This window comes from Gossypium arboreum, chromosome 1 (assembly GCF_025698485.1).
Source record: "Gossypium arboreum isolate Shixiya-1 chromosome 1, ASM2569848v2, whole genome shotgun sequence".
Lineage (NCBI taxonomy): Eukaryota > Viridiplantae > Streptophyta > Magnoliopsida > Malvales > Malvaceae > Gossypium > Gossypium arboreum.
The window spans coordinates 77,496,044-77,508,685 of NC_069070.1; the positions used below are offsets into that span (position 1 = coordinate 77,496,044).

Consider the following 12,642-nt stretch of genomic DNA (forward strand, 5'->3'; position numbering starts at 1 on the left):
ATGATGGTCTCCAATTGGCTTGGTCTACCGAATGGACTAATATCATTGTCGAAACTGATTGTGCTCTAGTTATTGAAACCCTTAATGGTAGGCTTCAAAGACAATTGAATAGGGATTTGGTTCTAAGAATTCAAGAACTTTGTAGAAGAGATTAGAGGGTGAAAATTCAGTAAGCTTCGAGGGAGGCAAATATTGCTGCTTACACTCTGGCTAGGTTGATGAAGGAATTTCGTTATGGTTCCCACGTTTTCCAGGATTTACCCACCGTGATTGTTGTTCAAATAAGGAATGAGAGTTAGAATTTGTTTTATGATTTTAATGTTCTTTATAATTAATCTTTCACCTTTTCTACTAAAAGAGAATTAAATTAACATTATTTTTCATAATAATTCGGAAAATACTATTATTCTCGTAAAGTTTCAATTTTAAAAAATAATATACTAATTTATAACCTTTTCTTTAAATATCAGACATTTATTATTTCTCACTAAAAAAAGAGATGAGAGTTTCTTTTAGCAAAACACACACACACACACACAAAATCGTATAGAAGAAATAAAGACAAAAAGAGAAAACGGTGAACTCTATGTACCGATTTTTGCCAGAAACTATGGAGAAAAGCCTAATGACTAGTTTGTCTTGCTAGACTTTGTAGATTTAATCGAAGAATATATTATAAAGAGAAGCCGCAGATCAAACCTGGTTCAATCGAATGGATTACCTATAAATATTTCTACCTATACCATCAAATCCTTAAATCAAAACTACGTATATTGAATTTACATAAAGAGATGTCTTTCTTAAACCATCTCCTTATCTGTACATATATTGAACTACATGATCAGATTACATACATAACCAGAAAAAAGAAAATCTAAAACCTTAAAAGAAACACAAGATTAATTTACATCACCTGAGCTTAAGCGACGAACAGCTATGGTGGACATCTCGGTCAACCCTCTATTATGGGCAAAGTGTAAGCTAGCAAACACCACCTAGTCTATTCTAACACAAAGCAGCTAACAAAAAAAACTACTCAGTAGTGGTTTGATCTAGTTGAATTTGTAACCACGCTTCATAGTATATTTAACAAGCTTGTCAAATTCAGCCTCGTTGATATACCCATCACCGTTGACATCCGCATGCTGCAACGCTAACCACGCTCGCACACCAGGCATACGAGAACCGAGGCTGGAAAAGGCGTTCTTCAGTTCTTGCTTGCTAAGAAGGCCATCTCTGTTAGTATCGTAACGATGAAAGATACCCCTCACCTGCTCCTCAGTTATCGGAACCGACGCACGCTTTTTTCCGGTGGCTGGCCAAGTAGCCCTTGGGCAAGCTTTGTCTATGCCTTTAGGAACAAAAGCACCCTCGTCCAGATTGCTGTTTTGAGTTGAAGTAATTGAACTGAAGATGTGCATCATTGTGAAAACTATGTTATAATTAGAAAGAAACAGTAAAAGAAAGGTTAAGAAGATTGTTCGTTTGGTTTTTTGATGTTGTGGATGAACAAGCAGGATATATATATAATCCTTATAAAGTAACAATTTTCAGATGCCTTCAAATAATTTAGGAAAAAAAGTAGGGAATAAAGTATGAGAAAGTTTTTTCTTTTCAATAAAATACCAAAGAATATAAAATAAAGTGAGATGCTAGAAAGTGGAACAAGAGTGTTACTTAAAAGTATTATATATTTTGCATATAACGAAGTTGGAAGTGTAAAATTATGTATAGGTTTGTATTAAAAGTTAAGTTATATTTTATCTTTTATTTAAAATATAATAAAAATTAGTCTTTATAAGTTAGACTAAACAATAAATTAGTTTTTTATTAAAATTTCATCTTTTTACTGTTAAAACTAACATGATTAACAGAATAACTGGACAATTATATGTGGTATGCACATATACCTTATTTTGACTTACAAGACCAATTTTTAACCATAAAAATAGATGAAATTTTTATGAAAATGATCAATTTCCTTTTTGATATAACGTTTAGAGACTAATATGTCTATTTTATGAGTAAAGGAAGCAATTTAACTACTAGTACAATGACCTCCATAATACTTTTACCGAGTTGGAAATTTAGCCTTTAAAAAACAAAAGCTTTGAGCTTTGCTTATACATATTGTAACGATATGGCTAGTGCAATTGTTTAAAACAAGTTTGTGCTCGATTCAATTTAGTTTCAACTTAATTTAATATAAAGATACAATTACTTAAACAAAGTTCATCAAAGTCAATTACTTAATATAAAATGATTTTTCTCGATTTTAAATTAAATTATTTGTCCACAAATGAAATTTAAATTAAACAAAAGAAAATTTTGATTGAATTCACCATACAACCATAAATATATATAATTCAAGTTTTTCTTTTAATCAAATTCAAATAGTTTGAGAGCTCAATAACTATTATGAGTTATATGGATAAGCTTTGATTGATAGTTTATGAGATAATTTGATCTGATTAATGTTAAAATAATAAAAAAGTTCATTTAAAGTTAATTATAAGTATAGAACAATAATATATAAAAGTAACTTTAAAGAAAATGAATGGAGTTTGGTATAGACAAAAAGAAAAAGGTAATGGAATCCATATTCATTAATTATTAGGTTTTAGCTTTTTTTCTTCAAATTAGTTAGGAGATGAAAATAAATTAAACCCAACAAAGAGAAATAGAAAAAGAAAAAGCTACCGTGATCAACAAGTAACTAGTAAGACATACTTATGGGTATCTTATTTAGCTCTTTGAATCGCATTAGTGGTGGAAGAATATATTATCAAAATGTTTAAGGGTTTGATTGCTGGTTTTAGATGGTAGGATTTTGAATAAGATATTTTTTTTGCTAAATTTAAATTTATTTGATTCAGTCTGAAATTTTGTTTAATAATTAAAATTTTATGTAAATTTAAATTTTCTTTTTGTAGTTAAAAGAGGCTACATCGTTGTAAATTCTTTACAATAACAATGGAGCCTCTCCTCTAAACAAGGTAGAAGAGCCTCATAAATGACCACATTTAAATCTTGAGATGGAGCAAGTTTAGCCATTTCGGTATGTTGTACTATTAGGTCATAAAGAGACATGAGCAATCTTCACATCCTAATGTGTTCCAAGTAATGCCTTAATTGTCCGAGCTAGCGGTATGTTGTTTTCCCTTCATGCGTTCGACATTTTAGCAGCTATTAAACTGTCAGGTTCCATATCAACTCGCCTAAGCCCTTACCCCAAGTAAGATTTAGACTCTCATAAATCACTCACAATTCAACTTCAAAAGTAGAGCATATTCCAACTAATTTGGTGAAGCCAACACCCCATCTCCCAAATTCATCTCGAATCAAACCCCATTTGAAATGGTATTCACCATTGTATCTGTATTAAGCTTAACACATCAACTCTCTTAGTGGCCTCCACTTCTTGCTCATAGTATTACCATGCCGCCAAGGACTACAAGCAACATAAGAGGTTTTCAATTGCCTTGCCTACTCAAAGTTACGAGTAATCACATTAACAGTATCCATTACAAAATGAGAAATAATTCTTGCATTCCTATTCTTCCATGCTTTCCAACTCACATTTGCAAATAAAGACATTCAGTCCAGATCATTAAATAATTAAAAATTAAAGTTGTTTTTACAATTAGCCAGCAACGAATTGCTCAAAAATAATTGAAAGAAACTATGGTAAGCTAATTGTGGGACTACATACTTCCATACAGTTCTTGCTTGAAAATAGTCTCTAAGGACATGCAAAATGGATCCATCACTGTAGCTACAAGCAAGTCATCGACCAAGCCCCTTTTGCGTAATTCAATATTGGTTAAAACTGTTGAACTAAGAAAACAAATGAATGAAGTTTGACAAAAACTTGAGCTTAAAGGCTTGATGTCTTGCTGTGCAGACAAGAAAATCAGCTGTGACCTTTGAGCAAATTGCTTGAGTAAAAACCAGAAAAAATGAATAAGAATTCTGAATATTTTCATTAATTTTGAATTGAAGCATAATGCCAATGCATATACCAGTCAATAAGTTTGTCAAAACAAGCAAATGTCACTTAAACAACTACCTACTACCACTAAGTAGTCTTGAAACTAGCTAAACATAGCTTGCACACATAGCTATGCTAATTTATCAATATATCAGCATTTAATTTCATCAAAGCAATACCAACTTAGTTCATTTTCAACTAAGTAACAAAACAAATACTTGAAGTAACAAAATAAATCAGTAACGTGAACTTCAACTGCAACTTCATAGCTCGGGCAGCTTCTTTGCTTCTTGTTTGCATGCAGGCCAGCTTTATCACTCCTCCTTGGCTTACATGCTACAAACTCCCATTTTAGCTCTCAAATACTTAAACTTTCACACACAAAGAGGCTTTTTCAAGATATCAGCAAGCTGGTCCTCAGAACTGCAATTAATCAGTTTCACTTCTTGAGATTGTTCCATTTCCCTAACAAAATGAAACTTTATCTTGAAATGCTTGGTTCTCCCAAGAAACACTGGATTCTTTACAAATGCAACAGCAGATTGGTTGTCACATTTGATCTCTGTTACTTTCCTTTGGTATAGATTCAAATCAACCATGATTTTTCTTAGCCAAATGGCTTGATTATCAACTTCTGCAGTTACCACATACTCAGCCTCAGCTGTCGATTGGGCAACAACACTTTGCTTCTGAATGACTGAGCTTTTTGCAATGTGGGCAATGTGTATATCTTCTTTTTGCTCCATCATTTCTAGGCTTGTTTGACCAAATCTTATTCCCTTTGCAGCTAGAGGAGCACGAGGTTGGTCTACTCTTGGCTTGGAAGGCACCTTCTTGATGCTTTTCTCGTCTGTTGGCTCTTCTTTGCTTCTGAGCATAAAGAGCATTAATCAGCTCAGTCAAAGTAATGCTTGATAGATCTCTTGAATCTTCAAGGGATGAGATCTTGGCTTCATATCTCTCAGGCAAGGTTGCAATAACCTTTTTCACTATTCTTGCTTCACTAAACTGGTCCCCAAGCAATCTAATGCTGTTCACAATAGACATGATCCTGTCTAAGCATTGCTTCACTGTTTCTTCTTCCTTTATCTTTAAATTTTTAAAGTCCAATCTCAAATTCAAGAGTTGTTGTTGTCTTATTCTTTTAGTACCTTGAAACTCCTTATTGAGCTTATCCCAGGCCTGTTTTGGAGACTTACAAGCCATGATCCTTGTGAAAATCACATCAGACACACTGTTTTGGATGCATGATATGGCCTTGAATCTTTTGGCTCTATCATCAGAGTGTTGCCTGATCTGAGCCACTGTGGGATTGGCTCTCAAAGGTGTGGTTCAACATCCGAGTTGACAACCTCCCACAAGTTGAATGCCTGCAGATAGGTCTTCATTACTACCCAAATGTGGTAGCCTTCACCATTGACCACTGATGGTAGAGCTAGAGAGAATCCGGATGAAGACATGGTTTTAAGGATTGAAAAATGATAGGTCCACTAAGAAAATGAACTCTAGATACCAATTGTTAGAAGTAAGAAAACAAATGAATGGAGTTTGATAGAAAATTAAGCTTAAAGGCTTGATGTTTTACTTGCAAACAAGAAAATCAATTGTGACCTTTGAGCAAATTGCTTGAGTAAAAACTAGAAAAATGAATAAGAATTCTGAATATTTTCATTAATTTTTAATTGAGGCATAATACCAATACATATACTAGTCAATAAGTTGGTAAAAATGATAAGCCATAAAAGTAACATATTTTAATCCCATGCTTGACAGGTTTTTGGATGTTTTATTATTTAATTTAGTGAATTTGATGCTCCTAATCCTTTAATTTCATGTTTCCATACTTAAGAAAGCATAGGGGAGTAAAAGGAGAAGAAAAAAAGCCAAAACCAGACAAAACAAGCTTCTTTCAGAATCTACACAGCCTAGCCATTCCCACACGGGCTAAGCACACGCCTGTGTGAGCCACACGGGCTGGCCATACGCCCATGTGCCAGCCCGTGTCGATATCGCTCCCTGTTTCTCAAACACGTGAAAAAAGCCAATTTTTAAGGGTTCTAAGCATTCTAAAATCTATAAATACACACTAGAAGAGGACCTAAGGGAACACGTAAAGTAGGACGAAGAAATTACTTGAAGAGCACTGTCGGAATCAACTCAGAAGCAAGATCTCCTTCAAGATTGAAGATCTCCAGTCATCTTTTCTAGAAGTTTTTGGGTTTCTTTATGTTTTGTAGTTTTTCAAATTTTGAGATGTTTTCCTCCCAAAGTATAAACTAAATTCCCTAAATACCTAGGGAAGATGAAACCTTTGATGGATCTTATTATTTAATTATTCTGAATTACATGATAAATACTTGTTTTCTTGATCTCAATTATGTGTGCTTATTCCATGTTTTAATGTTTTCAGGATATTAATTCATGATTGATGTGCTTAATTCAGTGGAGCAAAAGTCCCTGTTTAAGAGTAGATCTGCCATAATTGAGTGGAGTTGCATGCCATCCTAGAAATAAGACGATATAAATATAAAGATTAGAGCCAAATCTAATAGGGGAATCCGTTGATCGAGTTAATGCGACAATAGGGGCTTTAATTAGAAAGAGATTTCAATTAATCAACCTAGAGTCAGTTATTTTTACTCTCGAAAGAGATATTAATATAATTTAGGGATTTCTACGGATCAAGGCAAGTGAATAAATTGTTTAATTCAGATTCTGAATAATAAGTGAAGTCTAGGTGGAGTTATTCCTGGGTATTGTCTCTCATATTGGTTTATTTGATTATTTTCTTACTTTATTCTCTGCCAAGTTCTTAATAATTAGTTTAGATAATTTTAGATTAAGACAAACTTCTTTAATTTACCAGCTAGATAATAGAAAGATAGTAAGTACTAGTAATTTTAGTCCTTGTGGATACGATATTCCCGACTCACCAGCTATACTATTATTCGATAGGTGCGCTTGCTTTTGTCGTGATTTTAGTTAGTTAAGTGAATCACCATCAGGTTTTTGGTGCCATTGCTGATGACTAAAATATTAGGAACACTTGATTTTTATTACTTTAGCCATTTTATTTTATTGCATTTTATTTTTATTTTTAGTTTAATTTTGTTTACTAATTTTTCTTTTTTGTTTGCTTCTGGCAAGTTCCTTTAGTATATGACTAGAAGAAACCCATCAGGACCTCTCGTATTTGACAGTGAGATAGAAAGTACAGCTCACAGAAATCATAGAGAGGTAAGGCAGAGTCGACAAAGTACAGTGAAAGAGCAAGAGGAAATCATTAATATTACTGAAGAGATGGCTGAAAATCAGAATAATCAGCTACCTCTTGTAGTTGCCGCAAATCCTACTCCTCGTACTATGTACGACTATGCCAAGCTTAATTTAACTGGGCCGAATCGAGTATTGTTAGACTTGCTATTGCTGCAAATAATTTTGAAGTGAAACCTAACACTATTCAAATGATTCAATAGTTTGTTCAGTTTGATGGTTTGCAGGACAAAGACCCAAATACTCATTTGGCTAATTTCCTAGAATTCTATGACACTTTTAAGATAAAAGTCGTTTCTGATGATGCCATTCACCTTTGGTTATTTCCCTTTTCATTGAGGAATAAGGCTAAACAGTGGTTGAACTCCCTACCACGAGGTTTTCTCACTACATGGGAGAAAATGACTGAAAAGTTTTTATTAAAGTATTTTCCACCAGTTAAGACAGCCAAGCTGAGGAATGATATCTCTTCATTCGTGCAAATGGATTTAGAAACCCTTTACGATGCATGGGAGAGGTATAAGGATTTATTGAGAAGGTGCCCTCACCATGGGTTACCTCTATGGCTACAGGTTCAAACTTTCTACAACGGTTTGAACCCCTAAACTAGGCAACTAATCAATGCAACCTCCGGTGAGACTTTAAATAACAAAACATCTGAAGTGGCTTATGAGTTTATAGAAGAGATGTAACTGAAAAATTATCAGTGGAAAGTCATGAGAACAAAGTCGATGAAAATAGCCGGTGTTTTTAACGTTAATGCGGTCACAATGTTATCAAATTAGGTAGAACTTTTAAGTAAAAGGATTGATGGTTTATATGGTTCTACGCAAGTACATCCAGTGATGCAATGCGATACAAAAGGAAGAGGAATGAACAATCTAGAATGTCTATCCTACAAACCTAGCAGAAAAAACAAACAAGTCAACTATATGGGTAATAATTCTAAACCTCAAAATAACCCCTATAGTAACACTTATAATGCAGGTTGGAGGAACCATCCCAATTTCTCTTGGGGTGGTCAAGGAAATTAAAGACCACAACCCCCTCTAGGCTTACAACAATAACCTTACCCGTAAGAGAAGAAGCCGAACCTTGAAGAGATGTTGACAAAATTTATTTCGGTGTCAAAAACCTGTTTCCAAAACACTGAAACAGCACTCAAAAATCAACAAGCATTGATTCAAGGACTCAAGAACCAGATAGGTCAACTTGCTAAGCTGATTTCAGAGAGACCACAAGGTAGCTTGCCTAGCAACACTGAAACTAACCCAAAAGAGTAGCTTCATGCATTTATAGTTCGAGATGAAGAAGGGTTAGCTGAACCTGAACCAGAATTAAGGCAAGAAAGTGTGGTAAGTCAAGGTAAGGTTGAGGTGAGCCACGGTGTACAAAAGCTAGTAAGTAAGGAATATAAACCTCATGTGCCCTTTCCAGATGCGACAAGGAAAGACCACACAAACGAACAATTCGATAAATTCCTTAAACTGTTGAAAAAGTTACATATTAACTTACCATTTATTGAAGCACTTTCGTAGATGCCAAATTTAGTAAAATTTTTAAAGGAGCTTTTAGCAAACAAACGGAAGTTCGATGATTCGTCGCATGTGGAGCTAAACGCAGTTTGCTCAGCTATCTTGCAGAATAAACTACCCAACAAATTGAAAGATCTAGGGAGTTTTACTATTCCTTATTTAATTAGTAGTTTAAATGTTAATAATGCTTTAGCTAATTTAGGGGCAAGTATTAATGTCATGCCTTATAAAATGTTTAAACAACTAGGTCTTGGGAAACCCAAACAAACTAGGATGAGTATTCAATTGGCAAATAGAACTATTAGATTTTCTAAGGGTATTGTTGAAGACGTGCTTGTTAAAATTGATAAATTCATATTCCCAGTCGATTTTGCTGTTTTAGACATAGATGAGGATAGTGACGTACCATTAATTCTAGGTCAGCCTTTTTTAGCAACTGCTAGAACCGTCATTAATGTTGGTACAGGTGAATTGATACTTCGTGTAGGTGATTACACGATTAAACTTCAAGCTCGTGATTCTGCTAAGTTATCTAGTAACCAAGATGATTATTGATGGTCGTGAAACTAACTAAAAATTTAACTTAAGGCAAGTGCACCTATCAAACAGTAGTATAGTTATGATGAGACCATAAATATCGTATCCACGAGAACTAAAAGTATTAGTAATTACTATCTTCTTATTATCTAGCTTAAAATTTAAAAGAATATTTTATCTAGAACTAATTACCTAATTAACTAAGATTAAGAAAGAGGCTAAAGTTGAAAAATACTTTTTAAAAAACCGAGGGAGAAGACAATACCCAACGAAGAATCCACCTAGACTTCACTTATTACCTTTGAATTAGACGATTTATTCACTTGACTTAATCCGTAGAAATCACTGATTTATGTTAATATCTCTTTCGAGACTAAAAATAACTAACTCTAGGTTGATTAATTGAAATCTCTTTCTAATTAAAACCCCTATTGTCGCATTAACTAGATCTATGGATTCCCTTATTAGATTTGACTCTAATCCTGCAGATTTATGTCGTCCTATCTCTATGATTGCATGCAACTCCGCTTAATTATGGATTATCTACTCTTAAATAGGGACTTTTATTCCACTGAATAAGCACATCAAAAACCTGAATTAATATCCTGGAATATTAAAGCAAGGGTTAAATTCAAAATTAAGAATAAGAACAAGTATTTATCATATAACCCAAATAATAATAAGATCCATCTTAGGTTTTATCTCTCTTAGGTATTTAGGGATTTTAATTCATAATAATAATGGAAAACATCTCAAAGTTTGGAAAACAACAAAACATAAGAAACCCAAAGAACTTCTAGGAATTGGATGGAAATCTTCAGTCTTGATGTAGATCCTGCCTCTGAGGTGATTCTAATGGCTGTCTTTGAGTATTTTCTGCTTTTCTCTCTGTGTGTCCCTTCTAATCCTCTTCTAGGGTGTTTATATAGACTTTCAAATGCCCAAAATAGCCCAAAATTAGCCTTTTTCGAGTAGAACTAGACTTGGGTTCGATAGGGACACGGCCGTGTGCCACACCCGTATGAAGGTGCTAAGGCCGTGTGCAATTTTGACTTGGATTAATGTCGACATGGCCATGACACACGGGCGTGTGGTATACTTGTGTGTCACACAGGAGCGTCTAGATCACCCATGTGGAAGTGCCTAGGCCGTGTGAAACACTGATTTAGGCCTAATTTGTCCATTTTTGGCCCATTTCTCGCTCTTTTTGCTATCCTAAGCTTTCCTGAGTATAAAACATGAAATTAAAGGATTAGGAGCATCAAATTCAATGAAACCAAGGAAAAATCATCCATAAATATGCCAATCATGGGGTAAAAATATGTATATATTATAGTTTATCAGATATCCCCACACTTAAGCATTTGCTTGTCCCCAAGCAAAATCTTCAACTCACAAATAAAATAAATCCTTCTTAACTTATAATTCTTATTAATATTGTTTGAAATAATCCATAAGTATTCATACGTTAAGAGCTTAACTATAAGAACATTAAAGTTTCAAGCAATCCAAATTGAGCATTTCAATCATAAAATCATAGGTGTCCCCATTTATCTAAGTAATCACATTTAATTCCAAATTGACAAGGTTGACATCTTCACTAATGATTCACTCAAATCACTCAAAGTGTTTAAGGTTTAATAATTAAGCACTCAATAGTCAAACATGAAAAGTTATTACCATAGGCTTGCATGAAAATCAAATCTCCACCACTGTAATGAGATGATATACAAAACAAAAAGGTCTTTAATAAGGTTGTAATGGGGCTTGGGTTAAAGTTGTGGATAGAGGCTAAAAAAGAGGGTTAATATCGAGATTAATTTAATAGATTAGCAATCTTAGAAAAACAAAGCTAATCACTGAATTACAAACAAGTGCCAGAATTAACACTAACTAAAACTAATGAAGGGAGCTTTTCTCTTAACATGATAACTTATCCAAGCTCTTTAGAACAATATGATCCAAGCTTTTTAGAACAATATGTAATTTGAATGAATATACGGGTTTTTTTTTAAGAACAAGAATAATAATGGAAAATACATAATAAGAAATAATTTTGCAACTGGAATGAACGAACATAACTAGGTAACTAATCAAATTAAATCTCGATAAAAAGGGAGACAATAAAAAGGGAAAAATTCTTAATTAATCAAAAAGGGTTAAGTTGTGGGTTAAGATTAAGGGGAAAATTAAGAAATAATAGTTAAGGCTCAAAGGGGTTCACTAGGGGTCAATTATATGGGTAGGCTTTTTATGGGGTAAATGGGTTAAAACCTAAGTGCCTTTATCATTTTAGTATATCAAATCAAAGGTGTGGTCTTGACATGTATAATTGGTGCAAGTTCTAGAATAGCAAATCAATGTTGACATATTCATAAAAACAATCAGTGAGCAAAAAAGATATATGCTCTAAAAGGCTCAAAATATCACGAAAGTTATGGGTGTTTGATGTCAATCCTGTAAACTCAAAACTTCAAGATAATACTTCAATTCAGGGAAATAACCTAACAATTTTAATTCTCAAAATTCAACTTATCATGCTTGATCCTCTAATGTCTAAAAGTTTAAACAATCAATGCACAATTACCTATGATTTAATTCAAAACATATCAATAAAAATCATAAATCAATCAAATTCATTCTAATAGTAATATGAGAGATTTACTTGAGAACAAGATAAATATTCAGGGATTTTCTGATAATCATAAATAACCTCCCCACACTTAATATGTACATTGTTCTCAATGTACAAAGTTAGATAATAATATAAGCATAATATCAAAAGAGAGGGAGAGAAGCGAAACTGTGCTGAATTTTTGGATGAAATCCTTGGAATAGTAAAAGCCAGAGTTGTGGATAAGGCTAATGAAAGGTATTATTCTGAGTTGCTAATAGGAAAATAAACACAACTGTGGAAGATAATTAAGGGATCACTCGATAATAACCATAAAGATAAACATAGTTCAAAATATAAAACATAAGTCTTAAGAAAATTAAATAAAAGACAAATAAAAAGAAAAAGAAAAAGAAATAAAATAAATGGACTCAGAGGTCCTCATCATCAGATGCGTCAGCGTCACAGGGTGGTGGTGGAGGCGTGGGGGTGGATCTTGGGTTCGGACGGGTGAAGGGAGAAGGGGAGGAGAGGAAGTAAAGAAGGGAAAAGAGAGGGGGAAAGGGATGGGAAAAGAAGGAAAGGAAAGGTGAGAAGGGATGATGGTGGCCGGACGGAGAGTGGAAGGTGGCTGGAGTAAGAGGATTAAAAGGTTGTGACGGCTAGAAGAAAGGTGGGATGAAAAAGACAAG

The 12,642-nt window shown here is 33.8% G+C and overlaps 1 protein-coding gene and 1 non-coding gene across 2 annotated transcripts; both read right to left on the reverse strand.

The window, feature by feature from the left end:
- Nucleotides 1-648: 648 nt before the first annotated feature.
- LOC108482687 (calcium-binding protein CML39-like) lies at nucleotides 649-1,501 on the reverse strand. The gene has a single exon (XM_017785808.2). The coding sequence runs from the start codon at nucleotides 1,422-1,424 to the stop codon at nucleotides 1,053-1,055; it is 372 nt and encodes a 123-aa protein (XP_017641297.1). The 5' UTR covers nucleotides 1,425-1,501; the 3' UTR covers nucleotides 649-1,052.
- Nucleotides 1,502-7,713: 6,212 nt separating this feature from the next.
- LOC128281848 (small nucleolar RNA R71) lies at nucleotides 7,714-7,820 on the reverse strand. The gene has a single exon (XR_008272116.1). It is a non-coding gene; the product is annotated as a small nucleolar RNA R71 (small nucleolar RNA).
- Between the last annotated feature and the right edge of the window lie 4,822 nt (nucleotides 7,821-12,642).

What these genes read in the sequence shown, in the direction of transcription:
- LOC108482687 (XM_017785808.2), bottom strand. Translation starts at nt 1,424, where the DNA reads ATGATGCACATCTTCAGTTCAATTACTTCAACTCAAAACAGCAATCTG.